We start from the raw sequence: 23007 nt of genomic DNA, 5'->3' as shown, positions 1-23007 counted from the left end.
TGCCTGGTATACAGGGGGTCGTGGGTTCCATCCAGACTGACGAATACTGTATATTTGGATTGTGCGCATCGCTCTCCCTCCCCGTGGTCACGTGGATTTTCCTCCGGGTCTTCTGGTTTTTCCTTCCACATTTAGAATCAACATGCATTTAGAGTATTTGGCTGCTATACATTTCTACACGATAAGCCTCTTTGTTGGGCTATCATTGGTGGGCCTTACCTGTGAGAATTTTTTTTTTTTATAATTTAGTTTAGAATGCTCGTGTAAACATTGTTGAAGCGAAGATTAACGTCGGCAGTTCCCATGAAGATATCGGTCATTTGTGGTCTGACGGCAGGAAACGCCCCCGCGACAAGCCACGCCCATCGCCTCCCGTCCGGCGGACGCACGCAGGAACAAGGAGGTGAAACTTTTAAAAGTTGTTTTTATTGCTGTCCGATTGGTCGAGAAATAGGAACCTATCATCAGTGGGGGCATTAGAACTGGAGCTGTAAAGCGCAGCCCCGTTAAAGACAATGCGATGTGAGACGCGGGGGTGGGGGGGGGGGAGTAACGCGGAGCTGGGCCCAGAGGCTGCACGGTTTTGTAAACGTGGCACCTCACAGGTACGGCGAGTCACAGTAGATGCACGGGCTGTCCAGGTGCTGCTTCATCCACTCGGGATCTGTGACGCGGTGAACACAAGAGACGTGCGCTGAGAGTTAGACATGTACGTACACAGTGGCAGCAATCGTGTTGCATTGAGTTAATATATAGTATCTGATTATAAGCGCTTGAAAATGGGTTGTTTTTATCTTTATTATTGCACTTTTTCATCCTGGAAAGGCTCAAGACTTTTTCATCAGGGCCATGCCAAGTTTTCACAATAGGTAGCGATGTTGCTGCTGCTGTGTGTAATCCTAATGGAGTAATTTTCCAGCATTGGGATATTTAGCCAATACCGGTTACATTGTGTTTGTGTTTCTAGCTATGGGAGGCAACTGGAGAACCAGAGGAAACCCTTGCGGAACAGGGGGAGAGAACATACAAACTCCACACAGAAGGATGTCTAAGTCAGAAATTGAACCCAGGCCCCTCTCGCTGCGAGGCACGATGAGTGTTACCACTGCGCCACCGTGCCGCCCCAAGCTTCTTACTAACGACACTTGTCTGGCAGTGCGTGTGGCTGTAGCGTGGAATGGCTGCTACTCTGCGTCCGTGTTGTGCGAGTTACCCGTGGCCTTGGGGAAGGCCGCCACGCTGTCGTGGAGGATGCACCGCCGGTACCGCCACGTCTGGCAAGCTGCGAATGTCACCGCGCACCTAGGAAGAGCAGACACAACGCGGCGTTTTGCGCGCGGAGAGACGACATGGCCGTCGTGCTGAAACGGGGCATCTCGCACGCGACCGCCAGAAATCACTGGCGTGGGCATTCCAGCAAACTCAACCGCCATCCATAATAAATGTACTTTTTCTGTTGGGTTAGATTGCGTAGATATAAATGCGTCTCACTCTTCATCCGACTTAAGCCTCCCTTTTGTGGGTTGCGAGGGATTACAAAAAGGGATGGCTGAGAGAAAAACTCAAGGAACTCCTCGGCACATTAAACGGTCTCATCATCCCTCACACTGCACCGCTTTGGAATTCCCTCCAACCGTCTTCTTCTCTTTTACCAAACTCTTGTAATAACGTTGGCTCAATTCAACAAACGTGTTCCCCATTAACAACTTCGACAGTGCTCCATTGGAACCTCCTTTGCCAGTAGCAAAATATGATAATTGGTTTTGTACCCTTTTATCTGGCAACAAAACCGACACCTTTTTTACAAAGAGTCATGTTTGCATTGACCACAATACCTGCGGTCGGAATGCAAACAAAAATACAACTCTGATAATGTATGCACTGTCCTTGAAATTGATTGGTCCAAATCCGAGACAGCTTTCTTAGAGCCTCGTCTCACATGGTGTTGGACCAGATGACGCGTTTTGACCAGATGACACCTTTTGGCGTCTGGTCCAACACCATGTGAGACGAGGCTCTAAGAAAGCTGTCTCGGGTTTGGACCAATCAATTTCAAGGACAGTGCATACATTATCAGAGTTTTTTGTTTGCATTCCGACCGCAGGTATTGTGGTCAATGCAAACATGACTCCTTGTAAAAAAGGTGTCAGTTTTATTCGACAGTGCTGTTTTATTGCTGGCCGCTTGATGTCTTGGGACCCCATGCGCTCGCTCACCTGAGCCACTGGTGTCCATTGGCGCAGGTTGCTTGGACGTGCGACACGAAGGGGATGACTGCGGCACACAGCACGCACTTCTCCTGAATGTCCTGCTTGCCGATCTTCTTCAGGATGTTCGCAGCCAGCACCTGTGCATCCGGGAACGCCGCCGTCACCGTCACTCTCACAGGACGGCACAACCTCGTGCGCCCAGGCTCCCGCAGAGCAACAACAAGCAACAAGCCTCGCGACGTCATGGTGGCTATAAAATGTGAACTACCTTGCCCGGTATATAGGAGGCCATGGGTTCAATCCCGACCCTGATGTCTGCTGTATATTTGGAGTTTGCGTCTCTCTCTCTCTCCGTGGTCACGTGGATTTTTCTCCGGGTCCTCAGGTTTTTTCCTCCACATTAAGAATCAACGTGGGTTTAGAGTATTTGGCTGCTATAAAGTTACACATGTGTAATAAAGGACTCTTGCACTGGGTCTGTCTCCGTTGTCCTTTATTGTGGTTCTTACAACTTTGCCCGCACGGCGTCTCGCTCAGAGTCTCCTCCGTCTCCCGCTCGGCAGCCCCACTGCTGCCGTCGCTCCCGCAGACTTGCTGCTGGCTCACAATGCAGCCCCGCTGCTGGCTTTTCACTCAGCCTCTCTGCCTCCGACCTGCAGCCCCACGGCTGCTCTCTATGCAGCCCCGCTGCTGCTCTCCGCTCTCCTCCGTGCCCGGACACCACTGACCAACGGTGCCGAGTCCCGACCTGTGGCGATCACGCCACTTTCCACCTCCTGCCCTGCGTGGCCTCCTCCTGTCTTTATTCCCACACTCTCCTCCAGCCCTTCCGGTTCCTGCCCTTAAAAGCACTCCCTCTCCCCACGTGACCCAACTCCTCCCACCTGTTACGTCATATCCGCGAGGCCGTTTACGCTCGCATTACACCACCCTCCCCCGTAGAGAAAATTCCAGCCGTCCTCGGCTGAAACAAACAAGCAATGCGAGCGACCCCCAACCACCAGCCGTGAACGGACAACGGAGAATACAACGAATATAACAATAACAACAAGAACGAGAACAACAATAAACGAAAAGAAAGGGACTTCGAACGCGTGCGGGTCGCCGGCCCGTCCCGGACGAGTGGCGGCCCCCCTGCAGACCGAGAACGCGACGGGGTTTTAGGAGTGACAGGATCAAAACCGCCTGTCGCTATTGGAGGCCCGCCAATGCCAAGGTCCCGTTCCCCCGAAGGACCAGAGTCCGGGGTGTCCCGCAATCGTGTCTGTGGTGGGGTTGGAAGGGCGGCGGGGCCAGGTGTCCCCGCAGCCGTAGTAGGCCCACCCCGAGCAGAGTCCGCTGCCTCCTGCAGTGTCACGGCCGGTTTGTCTGTAGAAGGCACGACAGGCGCTCTTGCAGGGTCAACAGGCACAGGCAAGGGTGCGTCGGCAGCAACAGACACCGGCAAGGCAACATCAGGAGATGACGCATCCGTTCGAGGGGCCACGTATAGTTTCAAGCGAGACGTATGGACGTACCAGCGCCGAGCTCTGAACCGAACGCGCACGGTCTGCGGGTTAGGAACCTCAATGAGCCTAACAGGCCCCTGCCATGGTTTATGCAGTTTAGGGGAGGTTCCTGCTCGCACCTGCGGGCAATGCAGCCAAGCCATATCCCCCACCTTCCAGGGGCACTTCCCCTTCGAGCGTCGAGCGCAACGTTAGTTTCGAGCCTGGGTTTTGGCAGTAGCCACTCGGGCCCCCTCCCGCGCCTCAGCGACGCGGCGAACGGCGTCCTGAATGTAGTCAGGGAGAGGCTTAGTAGGTCCTCTCACTCCCGTTCCCAACTGCACATCCATTGGCGGCACGTTTTCGCGACCGTACATGAGAAAAAACGGAGAATATCCTGTGGACGCGTGAGGCGTCATCCGGTATGCCGAGAGTACCCCAGGGATGTGCAAATCCCAGTCAGCTTGCTTCTCATTAACCGTGTGACACAGCATGGCTGACAGCGTCCGATTGAGTCTTTTCACCATGCCATCCGTCTGCGGGTGGTAGGGGGATGTCCGGATCTTTTTGGTCCCCAGAGCAGCGCACACCTCCCCCAACAACTTAGAAGAAAAATTCTGGCCCTGATCAGTGAGCAGCCTCTCCGGCGCCCCTTTGTCCTTGACATATCCAAATAGAAAGGTGTCCGTAATTGACGCCGCCGACTGGTCGGGCAAGGGCCAGGCCATCGGCCAGCGGGAGAGATACTCCACCCCAACTAGCAAGTATTTATTACCCCTAGCGGATGGCGGGAAGGGTCCCAAAATATCCAACGCCACCAACTCGTTAACTCGAGACACTTGAATAGACTGTATCGGTGGCACATATGGGTGTTTGGGTGGCTTCCGCCGGGCACACTCGGGACACGCACGAACGTGCCCGACGACATCCGTCGTCATGCCGTGCCAGAAGTAGTCTCGCTGCAACGTCAACAAGGTTTTCTGCACCCCCAGGTGTAATAGCGTGTCGCAATGCAAAGTCCTAATCAATTCGTACCGTAACGACGACGGTACAACCAGACGCCAGCGATCATGTAACCCCTCCCTCCACATCAGCAGTCCGTCGCGGAGAGCGGCCCACGGCATCCCCCCGGAAAGCAGTCCCCCCCCTCCCTTTGCAGCCCGACTCCGCAGGGTCCCCAACGAGTCGTCCAGCATTTGTTCACGGATCCACACCGCTCGTGGAAGGTTTAGAACCCCATCGGCCAGTCCCGGGCACACTGGAGTCTCAGGCACCTCGACCGCTAACGCCATAGGCCGAGGGGGCTGCTGAGTCGGCGTACACCTATGCGTCCCTGACGCGCAAGCGCAAGGGGATCCCTGCAGTAACCTGGAGAGCGCGTCACGCGAATGCGGACGCCCCTTCCGATGTTGAATTTGGAAGGAAAACTCCTGCAGAGTGTCCAACCATCGTGCCAGCTGGCCAGACGGTTGATCTACCCTCAGAGCATATTGTAAAGCCGCATGATCCGTGCGCACAATGAACGAACGGCCGTAGAGATACGGCCGAAATTGGCGGAGAAAATAGACAATGGCCAAAAGTTCACGGCGAGTGACGCAGTAGCGGGTTTCCGCGGGGGACAAGACGCGGCTACCGTACGCCACCACGCGTTCCACACCGCCTTTGGACTGTGACAGCATGGCCCCAATGCCCGTGTCACTCGCGTCCGTGTCCAGAATGAAAGGGTGATCAAAATCGGGATAGTCCAATGTCGGCGCCGTTGCCAAACGATCGCGCAGGCCCTCAAACGCCGCCTCCTCTGGCGGTCCCCAACTGAATTTCCGTCCTTTACCCGTAAGGAGGTGCAGAGGCCTCGCGATCGTTGCAAAATTGGGAACGAACCTACGGTAATATGAGGCAAACCCCAAAAAGCGACGCACATCCCCCACCGTGGCCGGGGTTGGCCAGTTGCGGACGCACGCCGTCTTCTCCGGATCCGTGGCAACCCCGTCAGCACTGACTATATGTCCCAAATAGCGCACGGACCGTTGCAGTAGGTGACATTTCTTAGGTTTAAATTTCAGATTGGCGGAGCGCATTCTGGCAAACACCGCCTCCAGTCTCTGTAGATGTTCATCAAATGTGCGGCTAAAGATGACGATATCGTCTAAATATATCAGACATGTCTCCCACTGCAACCCCGTTAATACCAACTCCATCAACCTCTGAAATGTGGCGGGGGCAGCATTCAACCCCATTGGAAGACAATTAAATTGAAATAGACCCTGCGGCGTACGGAAAGCGGTCTTTTCCCGCTGAGGACTCATCGAGGGGAAGCTGCCAGAATCCCGAAGAGAGATCCAGCGTCGAAAAGATCTTCGCCCCCGACAAGACATCGAGGGAATCATCCATACGCGGCAGGGGGTACGCTTCCGCCACTGACACTTTGTTTAATTTACGGAAATCGACGCAAAATCGCAATCTGCCGTCTTTCTTTTTGATCAAGACTACTGGCGCGCCCCATGGGCTGTTAGACGGAGATATTATGTCCGCAGCCAGCATGTCATCCACTGCTCCACGAACATGGTCTCGCTCCGCCGGACTCATCCGATGCGAGTTCAGCCGAATCGGAGCAGCGTCCCCCGTGTCAATATGATGGGAAAGCAGGGAGGTGCGTCCCAAGTCCAAATCGTCGGAGCTAAACACATCGGAATAACTCAATAATAGCGCGCGAAGCGTGGATCGCTGTTCCCCAGTCAGGGATGAATTTTCGCCGCACAATTCGGCGATCCAGCGATCATCTTGACCCGCAGGGCCCGAAACTCCGGCAACCACATCCCGGCGGCCCAGATGGTCCTGGGCCGTAAACGCCGTTATGGCATGCGCCACGACCGTTCCGGCCGGCACGCACAAATTCTCCAAACTCCCATTAAGCACCTGCAAAAATGGCTGCTGGTCCGGCCGAATAATAGTTTGCGCCTCGACCAGCGCCGATCCGCCCGTAATGGTCGCGGACGGCGATAACAAAACCCCAGGCGCTCCTTCCTGACCAGGCACCGGTTTCCGATATCGCAAGGGGATAAACATCTGTGAACCAGGTGGAATGTCAACAGATACTTCGGACAGCACCTGGCAGACCGGAGCGGGTCGCCCCCAGGGCGACGGCAAAAACGTAATTTTTCGACCCCCCGGTAATTCAATGCAATTTTGATTAACTCTTATTAGAATGGGCATTTTGGCCAGAAAATCAGTTCCCAACAAACACGGAACCGCAAGGGACCTCGAAATCAACACAGTTCCCGAGGCCGACACCCCCCCGATGGATATATTGGCGTCCACCTGGCCCACAATGCCCATACTTCCCCCGTTCGCTGCTACACAGGAATCGTAAACCGGGCGCACTGCGTCCGGCGGGATGCCCAACAGATGGAAAATGACATCCGATATAATCGTCGCGGACGCACCGGAGTCCACTAAAATGCGCACGTCGACCCCTTGTATAGAACCCGGCACAGTGGACGAACCAGTAGCGGCCGCAACAACCCGCCGCGCCAATTTACGCCACTGCGTTACCGAGCGACATAGGCCAGTCGGCGGCCTCCCGTTGTTAACGACACCCGGATCGCGCGGCAACGGTGATGAATGAGGTGCCAAGCCTTGCCGGGTGTCTAGTGCGCACCGACTTGCCTGTCCAGGAGGGTCCTTCCGCGGCACGTCCGTGGTCGAGGCCTCCTGCTGGGGCGGCCCCGGTATACGGGCCCAGCAATCCCTGGCGTAGTGGCCTTTGCGACCGCAGCGGAAACACTCGACGTCATTGCGACGCACAGCACTCCCCCCATCTCGACGCTCCCGCGTCGGCGGCGCAGATCGCGGCCCCGGCCCTCCGCGGGCAGGCCACCATGCAGAGGCGGCCGTCAATTCCTGCGGGCCCCCCCCCCGTCAGGAACGTACACCGCCTTCTTGGGATCCCAACCCACGGCACCCCCTTCCACGATGGGCACCCCCGTCCACGCTGTCACCTGCTTCCAATGGCGCAGATTAAACTGGGCATCCAAACACTTCGCAGCTGCCCGAGACGTCAACTTCTCATGGCCGCACACCGGCATAGGGATCCCCAAATCTCTCGACAGCTCAAGCATTTTGCCCAAAATAAGGGGTTCCAGTAGGTCAGGCTCCGTCTCAGGGTATGCGGCCATGGCCAATTCCAGGACAGCACCCCTGTATGCCACCGGCGACTCTTCGGGCGCCCGCTGGCGCTGAACGAATCGTCGGTGAGCGTCATCCGGTAGCTCGTATGCATCCGCCATTTCGTCAAAAACCCCTCTCAGTGTCTTCTTTTTCTCGGCCTTGATGGAACGGAAAAATCTGAGCGACTCATCGTCGAGAAGAGTTGGCAGAACTTCCAGGGCCTCTGCGTCAGTCCATCTGGTGGAGCGCACCGCCGCCAAAAATCGGCAGGCGAATGCACTCCAGTCGCCTCCGATTGAAAATTCTTTAACTGTTGTCAAGTGACGGCTGCGGGTCCTCGCTCTGCTGTCCTCCGCAGACGGCGCATCGCGTGGCATGTTCAAGATGGCGTCGCACCGCAACGTGTCAAAGATGGCGGCTTCCCGCCGCGGAGGGCGCAAGATGGCGACTTTCCGCGGTTCTTCTCCCGCCACCCCCAAGATGGCGTCCTCGTGGCGTGTGGCGGAGGGCGCTGGCGGCGCAGGCAAGGCCCTGGTCTGTTAGTCACCCCCGGGCCTCCCCGAACCCGTCACCGGCGTGAGGAGGTCGCACAGTTGCGCCAAGACGATCTTCAAAGTCTCCAGCTGGGCCGCCATCTGTCTCCATCGCTGGTCAGCGTCCACCGAGGCGGCGACCTCTTGCACCCCCGGGCCGTCACTCGTTCCTGCGTCGATTTCTCCCTCCATCGTTGGCAGCGCTACTGCCTGAGGAAGGTCGTCGTCGTCGGAAGATGTAGCAGACGATGGTGCGGGGATATTCTTTCTTCTGAGCTGTTTTGACATGCCGTTTCACTTCTGACACCAGTGTAATAAAGGACTCTTGCACTGGGTCTGTCTCCGTTGTCCTTTATTGTGGTTCTTACAACTTTGCCCGCACGGCGTCTCGCTCAGAGTCTCCTCCGTCTCCCGCTCGGCAGCCCCACTGCTGCCGTCGCTCCCGCAGACTTGCTGCTGGCTCACAATGCAGCCCCGCTGCTGGCTTTTCACTCAGCCTCTCTGCCTCCGACCTGCAGCCCCACGGCTGCTCTCTATGCAGCCCCGCTGCTGCTCTCCGCTCTCCTCCGTGCCCGGACACCGCTGGCCAACGGTGCCGAGTCCCGACCTGTGGCGATCACGCCACTTTCCACCTCCTGCCCTGCGTGGCCTCCTCCTGTCTTTATTCCCACACTCTCCTCCAGCCCTTCCGGTTCCTGCCCTTAAAAGCACTCCCTCTCCCCACATGACCCAACTCCTCCCACCTGTGACGTCATATCCGCGAGGCCGTTTACGCTCGCATTACACATGATAAGCCACTTCGTCGAGCTATCATTTGTGCCCAGGTTGATTTTGAAAAAGAGCTACGTAGCTCAGTGACCCTTAGGATAAAACACACATTCTTTTTTAGTCCAGCTCTACAGAAGTGCTTCCCTACCTTTAATCTCGTGAGTGTCTACCCAGAAGAGCATCACTGAGTCTCAAGACTCCATTTCAGGAGGGTCCTGCGAAATCTCGCAGTAAGAGGGGGCAATGTTGCTGTGTGTAATACTAATTGAGTATTATTTCAACACTGAGTTGTTTTTCCAATACCAATTACACTATACGGATGTGGTACGAGTAAATGTTTTGAGGGTTTGACAGTGGGCCGCAGTACCCATAAAGGGTTGGAACCACCAATCAACATGATTAAATCGACGTGATTAAAACAAAATTTAAGTATTTAGGCCACCGACTCAAATCGAGAAAGGTGATTGAACCTGTTAGAAGAACGGACAGAAAATTTACTTTCAGAATTATTTCGAGGCTTGGCATCACCTGCGAGAGAGAAAGCATGCAAGCCGCACTAATCGTCAAGTATTTACTGCGTGTGTGTGTACGTTCACACTCAGACAGCGTTGTCTTTGTTACTGTTAGTTTGGTGTCATCACTGTGCTTATTGGTAAAGGTGATTTGGTTGGAGGGGGTTACCAGCCTTCGACACTTCACGTCGTCTCCAGGTGCACCTAGCTCGGCACAAGCGCCGGTGGTGACATCACCGCTACTCAGCGGCGAACAGCGTTTGCTGCTGCTGTTGATGTCGCTGCCACGACCGCTCTTTGACTCGACTTGACCAACAGGCACGACATGGAACACGAGAACCCCATGCACGGCCCATCACGACAGACGGCTGCAGGAACGTGCCTGTGCGTCGGTGGCGTGCGCGCTCGTGTCCCCGCTGGTGATGAAGCCGAGCAAGCCGCGCGCTGGCAGGTGCAAGTGCAGGTCGAAGCGCGTGCACAGGAACGCCCTCTCCAGGACACGGCACGCCGCTCCCCGGGCCAGCACCCTCTCCCTGCGCCGGATCTCGGCCAGAAGCCAGTCGGATTCCGTCTCGCGCTCAGCACCTGCGAATAGACAAATACACATGGAATAGTAACACGTAGGCTTTCGCCAGCGATTTGATTCCTGCCGAAATGTCGTACTCAGATTGTAAATGTTGCGGCTTTGCTCTCCAACACACCGGTGTGCTGTACTAGTGTAGTGTGTTCAAAAATTATTCGCACCGACACGTTGTAACAAGTCACCTGCTTACACTTTATTCGCCTATTCTTGCACCAGTTGTAGGCACTCCTATAACTATCTGTACGGTCACTTAGATCTAACTTCTTCCTACTCGCCTCCTTCCCACGTTTGTCTCTCCACATTTAGATAATTTTGCTGCTATAAATTTCCGCATGATAAGCCACAATGTTGAGCTTAGGCAAAATAATCTAATACCTCAGTGGACTTTGCCTGGTGGGATGGGGATGGATTAGTTGTGTCTGTATGCGTTTGGGTGATTTGTTTCCCTCTATTGTACTTTCACTATCGTGTGTATTTTTTGTTGTTGTAATGTTCTTACCCTGTGCCCCTAACTGGACATTGTGAAAAAGAGCTTTATAGCTCATCGGATTCCTCCAGCATAAATACATATTCAGATTCTGACATCGGCCGCAGCCCGTTCCCAAACATCAGATGCACCCCCGATGGGTTGTGTAATAAAATATGTCTTTTTTTATGTGTAGAGACAGATATGGGTTCGTTTTAAAAAGGGAAGATTGTTGTGAGACTTTATTTAATCACAACATGACACCTGACACTCGCTCCACGTGACCAAGCGTTTTACCCTCGCTCTGAAGGAGCCATTTTTGCCTTACACACCACTGAGTTATTCTTTCGAGTCTCAATCATGGAATGTTTGAGGCCGTTCATCCTCTCAGAAATGTAGGGCCCAGTGCAAATATTGTGTAGATTCACAAAACTTAAAATATTTACGTAATTTACACAATAAGACAAAGATCCATGTAGCCTTAACAGACTGTTGGGGCAAGTGCTGCTAGCGAGCAACTCTGAAGGCCGGCACGGCGCATGAGGGGGTGGGTGGCCAGCACCACGCCCGACCGCCTTTGTCTCCACCAGTGACGATGTTTACACACCACACCAGGTACTCATTTGAGGCCGAGTCGACCTAGGGGTGGCCCAGAACTGGCTCGTGAGCGAGAATCGAACTTGTGTTTCCGGGTTCGTAGCGCATCGCGCTAACAGCTACCCAATGTGCACAATTGGCAATGTATGCGAAGCATTGCTCTCCCGTGGTGTATATAGAATACACAGAGGCGTTGTTGACAGAGGTTTTAGTTTGAAAAGCACAGTTTGAAAAATATGACGATACTAACAGTGCTTTTGTTGACTTTCCAGGGATCAAGCAACCCGAGCCTCTGCCATCAAACTCCAGTGAACGAGACGGCTGCTGCTATTGTATGTTTTGCTGATACATGCAACACCACGTGTGTGGTGTAGCTCAAAACGTTACCAAGCCATCATCGGCGTTGCAATATCCAAGTCTCTGGCACAAGTCGCTGACACCCACCTTCACCGACAGCCTCCGTGCTCTTCATTCTTGTGGCGTCTGCAGTGTTAAATTCCCCACCTGCGTTACTACCGCCGTCGTCATCGTCGTCATCGTCCTCCTCGTCTTTGATTCCGTCCACGCTCTCGTCTTTGACGCCGGACGGGACGCCGTCGCCGGCCCCATCTGGACTGGTTCCCGTGGCTGGACGAGGCCGAGCGAAGGCCTCCGCCCCCACCGGCGGCCAGCGTGGCCGCGGCCTCCCCCGGGCGTGGATGGCGAAGCGCAGCAGATAAAGCCTGACGCGCGTGAGGTAGGCGGCCCAGCGGCCCCGGTCCCGCGAGCGCACGCCACCCTCCTTCGCCTCCGTCAGGCGGTCCAACTCGGCCAGCATGGTGGCGGGCACCCGGCCTCCGACATCGAGCGAGTGCGAGCGCAGCACCTCCAGCAGGTCGGCCCGCAAAAACGCCAGGCCGCAAGGCGGACAAAGAGGGCGAGTCGGGCGGCGGGACGGAGACCAAGCGCCTGAAGGCCTCGTCTGGGTTGACGAGCGAGACGAACGCGAGCGAGTACGTCCTTTGCGGAGGGTGGAGGCCGAGAGTGACGGGGAAGTCGCCGTCCGCGTGGCCGCCGTCTGGGTTCGGTGTTTTGTGGTGGCGCGCTGCCTCCGCGGCCGGGTCTCGCTCGCCGGCGTCTCCGAAGCCCAGATCTTCGCCATCTCCCCGAGTCCGTTGTTTCTCGGCAGATTCATCTCGCCCCGGTTTGCCCTCCTGGCCCGGCGCTGCCTCCTCCTCCTCCTCGCTGTCCCCGCCGGACAGCCCCTCCGTGGTTAGCAGGGCGAGGAAGGCTCCGTTGGGTGACGCCGCGAGGCCGCGGACGCGCTGCGTGGCCGAGGGGGCCCGGAAGCCTCATGACGCGCTTCTCGAAGCGCACCCATCGTCTCTGTCCCGCGGCGGCGGGGATGCTGACGCTGACGTCGCCCTCGCCGCCGCTGTGGCACAGCACGGGCCACACGCAGCACAGGGAGCCGTCGGCGGAGGCGGTGTAAACCACCCCCCCGCCGCCGCCTCCGCCGTCCCCGTCGCCCCAACGGTTCGAGCAGACAGCGGCCATGCCGCAGATTGGCTGCGGGTGCAGGCCCGTGACGTGCGCCGTCTGCACGCTCATTCCTCCCCCGCTCACGCACACCACGCATGCCAGCAGGTGAGGCCCGCGGGCGGCGAGCACCACGCTCGTGCGGCCGCACTGAGACGTCGACGAGGGCAGCGCGCCCGCGTGGGGGCTCGCCCGGGCGTGGGAGACGGCCTTGGGGGCGGCCTTGGGGGCGGTCGCTTGTTCAGTGACGCCGGTGCCCCCAGCGTGCCGAGCGGCCGGCGCGCCCGAGCCCTGCGAGGAGGGGAGCTTCGCTCCGTGCACGCTCGTGTCGCCCGAGGGCACCATGTCAAGCGTGCGGATGAAGTTCACCGACAGGCCATCCTGGCTCGACCACAGGGTCACTGGCTGCCGCAGTGTGAAGTAGCCCTGCAGCACAATAATGCACAAGGCGCGTCTGCGTTTTACTTTGCAAGTCGACAAGACAAACATTCGCAACTATCCCTGCCCTTTAGTAGCGCCGAAGGGGCAATGTGGTGGTGGTGGCAACAATGACATACCCCCGCACTGCATTAGTTTGCATTCCCCATTGAGAACCATGCAATGTGCGTGTAAGATCCGGCAAGCGGTGACAGAAAAGTAAAGAGACACAACCATGGCAGCCATGCTGCTGGTGAGCACCTTGACAGCAGAGAGATTGACCGGCAGGAGGCGCACTTGCCCCATGGAGTCTCCCACAACAAGTCCGTTGATGTTCTGCGAGCCCACGTGGCAGGCCCACCAGCTGAGCGAGCGCGGGTTTGCCAGGCCCGACTCCAGCACCGAGCCCAGCACCACGTGGGCACTCGTGCTGGCCGGCACCAACACCTGCAAAGGACGTACGGTGAGAAGCGGAAAACCGAGTGGTGACTGGTTGGCGAGTACGAGGTACGTGTGTGTACGCTGAACTTATTTCGCACCATACGTAGACAACCACCTCCTCCTCCTCCTTCTCCCCATCCCCTTTACTCCCAATTTCAGTTCTTCCTCCCTTGGTTTTCCCTCCCCCCCATAAAAACTCTGACGCTCGCGGTTCCCACCAGGGTGGGGCAGTGAGCCCAATGTCTCCCCTCCTCTAAACCCAGCTACACAGAGTTTGGGGACTTCTTCTGTCCACGGAGTTTCAGTGCCCAGCCTCCTCACGTCGCGGTTTGTGATCTGTCATCATCATCACGATCCATGGGAAAATAGCCCATGGATCGTGATGTCCACTGAACATCTCGTCATTTGTTTCCACTTTTCTTTGTCTTGTGCCAATATGTTCAAAGTAGTGGCCACATCTTTCTGGCATCAACCTCTTTCTGTTGTCGCCAAGCCATCCTCTGTCAGGTCTTACTCTCATTCCGGTTCCTTCCATTTTTCCGAACGCACTTTTAATTTCCAGTTGTTGTCCATCTTACTATAGATGTGTCGAAATGGTTCCCCAATTTACTTCTCATCACTGCCTCCATCATCATGTCTTCTTCTATGGGGCAACCTATTTATTACTTCTACCTTGGTCACTCTCATCATCATCACGATCCATAGGCTCTGTACCGGGCTCATATTTGTTGTGTAGTAACTCTTGACACCCAGAAAACTTGCAGAGGAAGATGGAGACGAGGATTCTTACATAGGGCTGCTTGCCGTTTATTCACACTTTTGCACACTCTTATACACCGTTAACACTCTCTACCCTCGACGCTTACATCCGTAATGGCGCACGTCAGAACTATGCCCTTTAAGGGGACATCCCTCAGCTATCTACGCTCTGGTACGGCTTCCTTCATGCCTACCCCCTCGTCTGCCCCGGGCGGGGGCTTATCCAACACTGCCCGGCGACGAGGTGAGACCTCTACATCTCTAGCCCTTCTTCGGCGGCTGGGGTGTTCCCACGCAAGCTCTCGTTCCTCTTCCCATGGCGGCCACTTCACTCTCTCTACGGCGACCCCGCCCTCGTCCCGGGGTCCCCCTTAAGTACCCCGCCGCCTCGATGACATGACGTCATCACGTCATCCCACTCCTCTACAGATGACATGACGTCATCCCACTACTCCTCTACATATTGAAATACAATATAAACGATAAAAACAAAGAGATCCAGCGGAGTTGCGAGCCGGTGCCTCGGTACCTGCCAAACGACGATGTGGCCGCTGGCCATCATCACGGCGAGGAGGGCGAAGCGAATCTCCTCGCAGGTGCCCGTCTTGTCTCTGACGCGCGTCGTCGTGAACATGCGCGACCACTCCACGCTCACGGGCGCCTGCATCTGGCTCCTCCGCTGGGAGCACACAACCACACAGAAAGACAAAGAGCCCCCATATAGCCTTTAGAAGACTCTTGGGGCAAGCTGTTAGCGAGTAACATCTATGAAGGCCGACACGGCACACGAGGTGGTGGCTGGCCAGCACCACGTCCGGCCGCCTCTGTCTCCCTAGTGGCGATGTTTACACGCCGCACCAGGTACTCAATTGAGGCTGAGTCGATCTCGCGAAGGCCCAGAACTGGTTCAGATAATCGTCACTGGTGTTAGCCCTGAGCAGGAATCGAACTTGGGTTGCTGGGTTCGGAGCGCAGCACGCAAACCGCGACACTACCGCTCCCCACACACACAATCATATTCACACAAAAACAACCGCCATTTTCCACTAAGTAGCGGTGATGTCACCACGGCACTTGTGCCAGGCCAGGTGCATTTTGAGGCCACATTAAGTGTTGAAGATTCACTGACAGGTCATGGGACAGAGCCAGCTGTGCCCCCTACCGTGCCAACTTGCTGCATATTAGCCAGCCGGCACTCCACTCGTTGTCGTGAGCATCGCTCCTCTGCCCTCCGTTGTTGCTGGAGGAAGACTGCCTCCTACTGCCCAGTAGCGACCTTCATGAGCCTCCTCCAGAGGCCAATCTTGACACCGATGGTACCAGTCTTTGGCAAGTCCACTCAGCTCCACATCCTCCTATACCTCATCCGTCCATCTCTTCTCTAGCCCGTGTCGTGCCTAATTAACCCCCTCTATCTGGCCAAACAGAAGCTGCTTGACATGCGGTGGTTGGGCATGCGGGCTACATGCCCCAGCCAACACAGTCTTGCCTGCCAGAGGAGCTCACCGATGGGAATGCGACTAGATCTTTCAATGATTTGAGAGCTCCTCACAAAACCCAGCTTGGTTAAACCCAGGATGGATCGTAGGCAGGCCGACCTGAATGTTTCGAACCGGCGCACGCTCAACCACACACACAGCTGCTCACCCGCACGGTCACACGGACCGACACACGCGCTCACTCACGCGCTCACGCCCAGCACGCCGGCAGATACCCCGGCGCGAAGCGAGGGCCACAGCCATGGCATGTGGGAGGTGGCCAGGAGGCTCTGGGGGATAAGGCCAAAGTGCCTGCGTGGTAGATGCTCACCACACCTCAAGAAGCACAACAGCCTCTCTGGTCAGTGCGGGCAGGTGAAGAGGAACCTAGGCCCGGTTCAAATTCGACTTGCCACTGGTGGTAGCCATGGCCAAGAACTAAACTCGGGCAACTGATTTTAAAGCGAAGTGTGATAACCGCTGAATCACCGCTCCACCGGCTTCCTTTAGGTTGTTTTATTTAAACTCGAATTACTGCTCTAAAATGCTTTGAGTGGAAGCCGTTCCTTGCATAGATCCGAGGTAGGGCATCCCTGGGGCAGGCCGACCCCAGGCAAGGGAGCAGGCTGGGGCTGGAGCCTCTTCCCAGACTACTTCATTCATCCCTTTACTTCTGCCCGTGGACATGGGATATGTTTGATTTTAAATCGCTCCATAATCTAAAACTGAAATGAAAAACACGAGGAACTGATTTGCATCGACATGCGAAACATTTGAAGATTGCAGCAAAGATTCACGAACAAAAGTATCCACACAATTAGCTCAATGGTATTGGAGCTGCATTACACACATGTAAAAGAACAAGATTAACAAAGTTCATGTCGATGCATCACCGACAGGGAAACTGGCAGTGAAGCAAAGCAAGGTGCCATGCGTGGGACGAACCTTGAATTCATCAAAGTCTTTGAGGGAGGCCCCATCAGCTGCGTGGTAATTTTCCTTCTTTAAAATGTCTCTGTACATTTGGGTGAGGTCCGCGAGGCACGACCAGGTGTGGACGTCGCGCTCGGCCCACACCCACAGCGAGACGAAGCCCTCCGAGGAGAGGCACACTAGCAGAGAGCGCCCACGCACGTCGCACCCCACGGGGCTCCAGCGTGCACACACGCAGCCACCTGCAGCCAGCGCACACAGCCATCAGTGTGACACACAGCCACTCACGTCACTCACACAGCCACCAGTGTCACACACAGGCACTCACGTCACTCACACAGCCACCAGTGTGACACACAGCCATTCACGTCACTCACACAGCCACTCAGGTCACTCACACAACCACCAGTGACACACACAGCCACTCACGTCACTCACACAGCCATCAGTGAGACACACAGTCACTCACGTCACTCACACAGCCACCAGTGTCACACACAGCCACTCACGTCACACACACAGCCACTCACGTCATTCACACAGCCACCAGTGAGACACACAGCCACTCACGTCACTCACACAGCCGTCAGTGTGACACACAGCCACTCACGACACTCACACAGCCACCAGTGAGACACACACAGCCACTCACGTCACTCACACAGCCACCAGTGTGACACACAGCCACTCACGTCACTCACACAGCCACCAGTGAGACACACACAGCCACTCACGTCACTCACACAGCCATCAGTGTCACACACAGCCACTCACGTCACTCACACAGCCACCAGTGAGAGACACAGCCACTCACGTCACTCACACAGCCACCAGTGAGACACACAGCCACTCACGTCACTCACACAGCCGTCAGTGTCACACACAGCTACTCACGTCACTCACACAGCCACCAGCGTCACAAACAACCACCAGCGTCACACAAAGCCACTCACGTCACACTCACAGCCATCAGTGTGAGACACACAGCCACTCACGTCACTCACACAGCCACCAGTGTGAGACACAGTCACTCACGTCACTCAAACAGCTACCAGTGACACACACAGCCACTCACGTCACACACACAGCCATCAGTGTCACACAGCCACTCACGTCACACACACAGCCATCAGTGTCACACACAGCCACTCACGTCACTCAAACAGCCACCAGTGTCACACACAGCCACTCACGTCACACACACAGCCATCAGTGTCACACACAGTCACTCACGTCACTCAAACAGCCACCAGTGACACACACAGCCACTCACGTCACACACACAGCCACCAGTGTCACACACAGCCACTCACGTCACTCACACAGCCTCCAGTGACACACACAGCCACTCACGTCACACACACAGCCACCAGTGAGACACACAGCCACTCACGTCACTCAAACAGCCACCAGTGACACACACAGCCACTCACGTCACTCACACAACCACCAGTGACACACACAACCACTCACGTCACACACACAGCCACTCACGTCACTCACACAGCCACCAGTGTCACACACAGCTACTCACGTCACTCACACAGCCACCAGCGTCACAAACAGCCACCAGCGTCACACAAAGCCACTCACGTCACACTCACAGCCATCAGTGTGAGACACACAGCCACTCACGTCACTCACACAGCCACCAGTGTGAGACACAGCCACTCACGTCACTCAAACAGCTACCAGTGACACACACAGCCACTCACGTCACACACACAGCCATCAGTGTCACACAGCCACTCACGTCACACACACAGCCATCAGTGTCACACACAGCCACTCACGTCACTCAAACAGCCAGCAGTGTCACACACAGCCACTCACGTCACACACACAGCCATCAGTGTCACACACAGTCACTCACGTCACTCAAACAGCCACCAGTGACACACACAGCCACTCACGTCACACACACAGCCACCAGTGTCACACACAGCCACTCACGTCACTCACACAGCCTCCAGTGACACACACAGCCACTCACGTCACACACACAGCCACCAGTGAGACACACAGCCACTCACGTCACTCAAACAGCCACCAGTGACACACACAGCCACTCACGTCACTCACACAACCACCAGTGACACACACAACCACTCACGTCACACACACAGCCACTCACGTCACTCACACAGCCACCAGTGTCACACACAGCCACTCACGTCACTCACACAACCACCAGTGAGACACACAGCCACTCAAGTCACTCACACAACCATCAGTGTCACACACAGTCACTCACGTCACTCACACAGCCATCAGTGAGACACACAGCCACTCACATCACTCACACAGCCACCAGTGTCACACACAGCCACTCACGTCACTCACACAGCCACCAGTGAGACATACAGCCACTCACGTCACTCACACAACCACCAGTGTCACACACAGCCACTCACGTCACTCACACAGCCACCAGTGAGACACACACAGTCACTCACGTCACTCACACAGCCACCAGTGTGACACACAGTCACTCACGTCACTCACACAGCCACCAGTGAGACACAGCCACTCACGTCACTCACACAGCCACCAGTGAGATACACACAGCCACTCACGTCACTCACACAGCCACCAGTGTCACACACAGCTACTCACGTCACTCACACAGCCACCAGTGAGATACACAGCCACTCACGTCATTCACACAGCCACCAGTGTCACACACAGTCACTCACGTCACTCACACAGCCACCAGTGTCACACACAGCCACTCACGTCACTCACACAGCCACTCACGTCACTCACACAGCCATCAGTGTGACACACACAGCCACTCACGTCACTCACACAGCCACCAGTGTCACACACAGCCACTCACGTCACTCACACAGCCACCAGTGAGACACACACAGCCACTCACGTCATTCACACAGCCACCAGTGACAAACACAGCCACTCACGTCACTCACACAGCCACCAGTGTCACACACAACCACTCACGTCACTCACACAGCCATCAGTGTGACACACAGCCACTCACGTCACTCACACAGCCATCAGTGAGACACACAGCCACTCACGTCACTCACACAGCCACCAGTGAGACACACACAGCCACTCACGTCACTCAAACAGCCACCAGTATCACACACAGTCACTCACGTCACTGACACAGCCATCAATGTCACACACAGCCACTCACGTCACTCACACAGCCACCAGTGTGACACACAGCCACTCACGTCACTCACACAGCCACCAGTGTGACACACAGCCACTCACGTCACTCACACAGCCATCAATGTCACACACAGCCACTCACGTCACTCACACAACCACCAGTGACACACACAGCCACTCACGTCACTCACACAGCCATCAATGTCACACACAGCCACTCACGTCACTCACACAACCACCAGTGACACACACAGCCACTCACGTCATTACACAGCCACCAGTGTCACACACAGCCACTCACGTCACTCACACAGCCACCAGTGAGACACAGACAGCCACTCACGTCACTCACACAGCCACCAGTGAGACACACACAGCCACTCACGTCACTCAAACAGCCACCAGTGTCACACACAGTCACTCACGTCACTCACACAGCCATCAGTGTCACACACAGCCACTCACTTCACTCACACAGCCACCAGTGTGACACACAGCCACTCACGTAACTCACACAGCCACCAGTGTCACACACAGCCACTCACGTCACTCACACAGCCGTCAGTGAGACACACACAGCCACTCACGTAACTCACACAGCCACCAGTGTCACACACAGTCACTCACGTCACTCACACAGCCATCAGTGTGACACACAGCCACTCACGTCACTCACACAGCCACCAGTGAGGCACACACAGCCACTCACGTCACTCACACAGCCACCAGTGTCACACACAGTCACTCACGTCACTCAAACAGCCACCAGTGTCACACACAGTCACTCACGTCACTCACACAGCCATCAATGTCACACACAGCCACTCACGTCACTCACACAACCACCAGTGACACACACAGCCACTCACGTCACACACACAGCCACTCACGTCATTCACACAGCCACCAGTGTCACACACAACCACTCACGTCACTCACACAGCCATCAGTGAGACACACAGCCACTCACGTCATTACACAGCCACCAGTGTCACACACAGCCACTCACGTCACTCACACAGCCACCAGTGAGACACACACAGCCACTCACGTCACTCACACAGCCACCAGTGTCACACACAGCCACTCACGTCACTCACACAGCCACCAGTGTCACACACAGCTACTCACGTCACTCACACAGCCACCAGTGTCACACACAGCCACTCACGTCACTCACACAGCCACTCACATCACTCACACAGCCATCAGTGTCACACACAGCCACTCACGTCACTCACACAGCCTTCAGTGAGTGAGACACACACAGCCACTCACGTAACTCACACAGCCACTCACGTCACTCACACAGCCGTCAGTGACACACAGCTACTCACGTCACTCACGCAGCCACCAGTGTGAGACACAGCCACTCACGTCACTCATATCCAGACTTCAGCCACCCCTTGTCAAACCAGCTTCTGAAGTATGAATGTATCTTGAACTTCTTTCGCACCGTACATAGCCAAACGTGCTAATCAGAGGTGTAGCAAACTGACAAGTCTCAACCCGGTCCCCATCCTAATAAATCGGTTTTTTTTTTACACAACTTGGAAAATTCCAGCTCTGTGCATCGATGCTCACCGCGCAGCGGCACGTTGGAACCGTGCGTGCGTGTGAAGCCACGGTGCAGCGCAAACTCGTGGCGATCTGCGGCTCCCAACGTCCCCTCCTCGCCGGCCTCCTCCAGGTGGACGCGCGCCGCCGCCGCCTCCTCCTCCTCCTGCTGCAGCTGCTGCCCCACGGACACCGCGGAGGTGGCGGAGGGGATCTGTGGGGACCACGCGCAACGCCGGAGACAAACGCACGCGGTGCTGGGATCGACCCCCGCGCTGAACCTGGAACAGTGCAACGTCGACCCCGGACGATGAAACTTGGAGGGGCAAATGGAGTTGAGAAGAAGCCACAAACACCCCGTGGAAGACACGACGCAAAATATCCCCTGGCTTTGGATCTTACAGGAAGCTCATGGGCCACAACCCGAAACCAGCGCGCAATCGTGGCCACCCAGAACAGAACCAATTCCCCATTCACAAAAACAGAGGAGGCATCGGAGAGATTGTCTCCACTCACTCCTCATGCAATCATCCGGCTCAACCACCTCCATGTAAGACCACAGCTGTTGCTCTACGCCAGCGGTGCTCAAGAGTAGTGGACCCGTACCACCAGGAGTCCGTGACAATCCTCTTCGTGGTCCGCGGCGCTGTGATGCAAATACAGTTTGATCCGGACGATGAATAGTTTAGTTATATTTCATTTAAAAATAAAGTTAGGTAACTACCCTGATTAAACTACCCTAACCCTACGATTTTAATTCCACCCCGAAAAAAAACCCCTTAAACCTGCGTTTACATTTTTTTTGTATGTTCCGGTAATATGAATGACTTTGTATTCGTGGCATTTAGAGAGAGGTGAAGAAAGCCTTTTGTCACCAGGGGTGGTGATGTTGGTGGTGGTGTTGATGGTGTTGATGTTTGTGGTGATGATGTTGGTGGTGATGGTGATGTTAGTGGTGGTGGTGGTGATGTTGTTGTTGTTGGCGATGCCCCGTGGCTGCCCCACCCCCCCCGGCACCTGCAGCGCGGTGACGCGGAGTCGAGGCCGCGGGTCGCCCACCCCGGGCGCCTCCTCCTCCCCCCCGCCCAGCAGGAGGATGTCGGCGACGCGGACTCCGCGCTCCGAGCTCACGCTCACGCGCTCGTCCCGCGACCACTGCACGGGCTCGGGGCCGCGGGGACGCGCGCCCAGGCGGGACGGCGCCGCGTGGAGCCGCATGGGGGACGCGACCCCCCCACCCCCCCACATACTCCGCACGGAACCCCGCCGCTGTCCCTCTGCGTCTGCACGAGCGCGGCGCCTGGCGGTGTCGCTCGCCTGCCGGGTAGATGGTGCGCGGGGCGCTCTTGCTGCGGTGCGCTGGCCGGGGACGTGCAGGGCGCCCTGCCACGTGTGCGTGTGACCGCGCACGTGCTCACACCCTGAACGCACGGACCAGGG

General features: G+C 56.0%; 1 protein-coding gene across 1 annotated transcript; it reads right to left on the bottom strand.

The window, feature by feature from the left end:
- Positions 1-404: 404 nt before the first annotated feature.
- GTF3C4 (general transcription factor IIIC subunit 4) lies at positions 405-23007 on the bottom strand. The gene is given in 12 exon segments (XM_061565515.1): positions 405-664; positions 1214-1302; positions 2217-2347; positions 10060-10262; positions 11768-12224; positions 12226-12627; positions 12629-13267; positions 13520-13705; positions 14988-15137; positions 16882-17111; positions 21595-21781; positions 22585-23007. Coding segments are annotated over 12 exon segments (2970 nt in total). The 5' UTR covers positions 22816-23007; the 3' UTR covers positions 405-599.

The sequence above is a fragment of the Lethenteron reissneri genome, chromosome 35 (genome assembly GCF_015708825.2).
Source record: "Lethenteron reissneri isolate LAM-NWPU_2019-01 chromosome 35, ASM1570882v1, whole genome shotgun sequence".
NCBI classification, from domain to species: domain Eukaryota; kingdom Metazoa; phylum Chordata; class Hyperoartia; order Petromyzontiformes; family Petromyzontidae; genus Lethenteron; species Lethenteron reissneri.
This window is presented reverse-complemented; position numbering and strand designations above follow the sequence as displayed.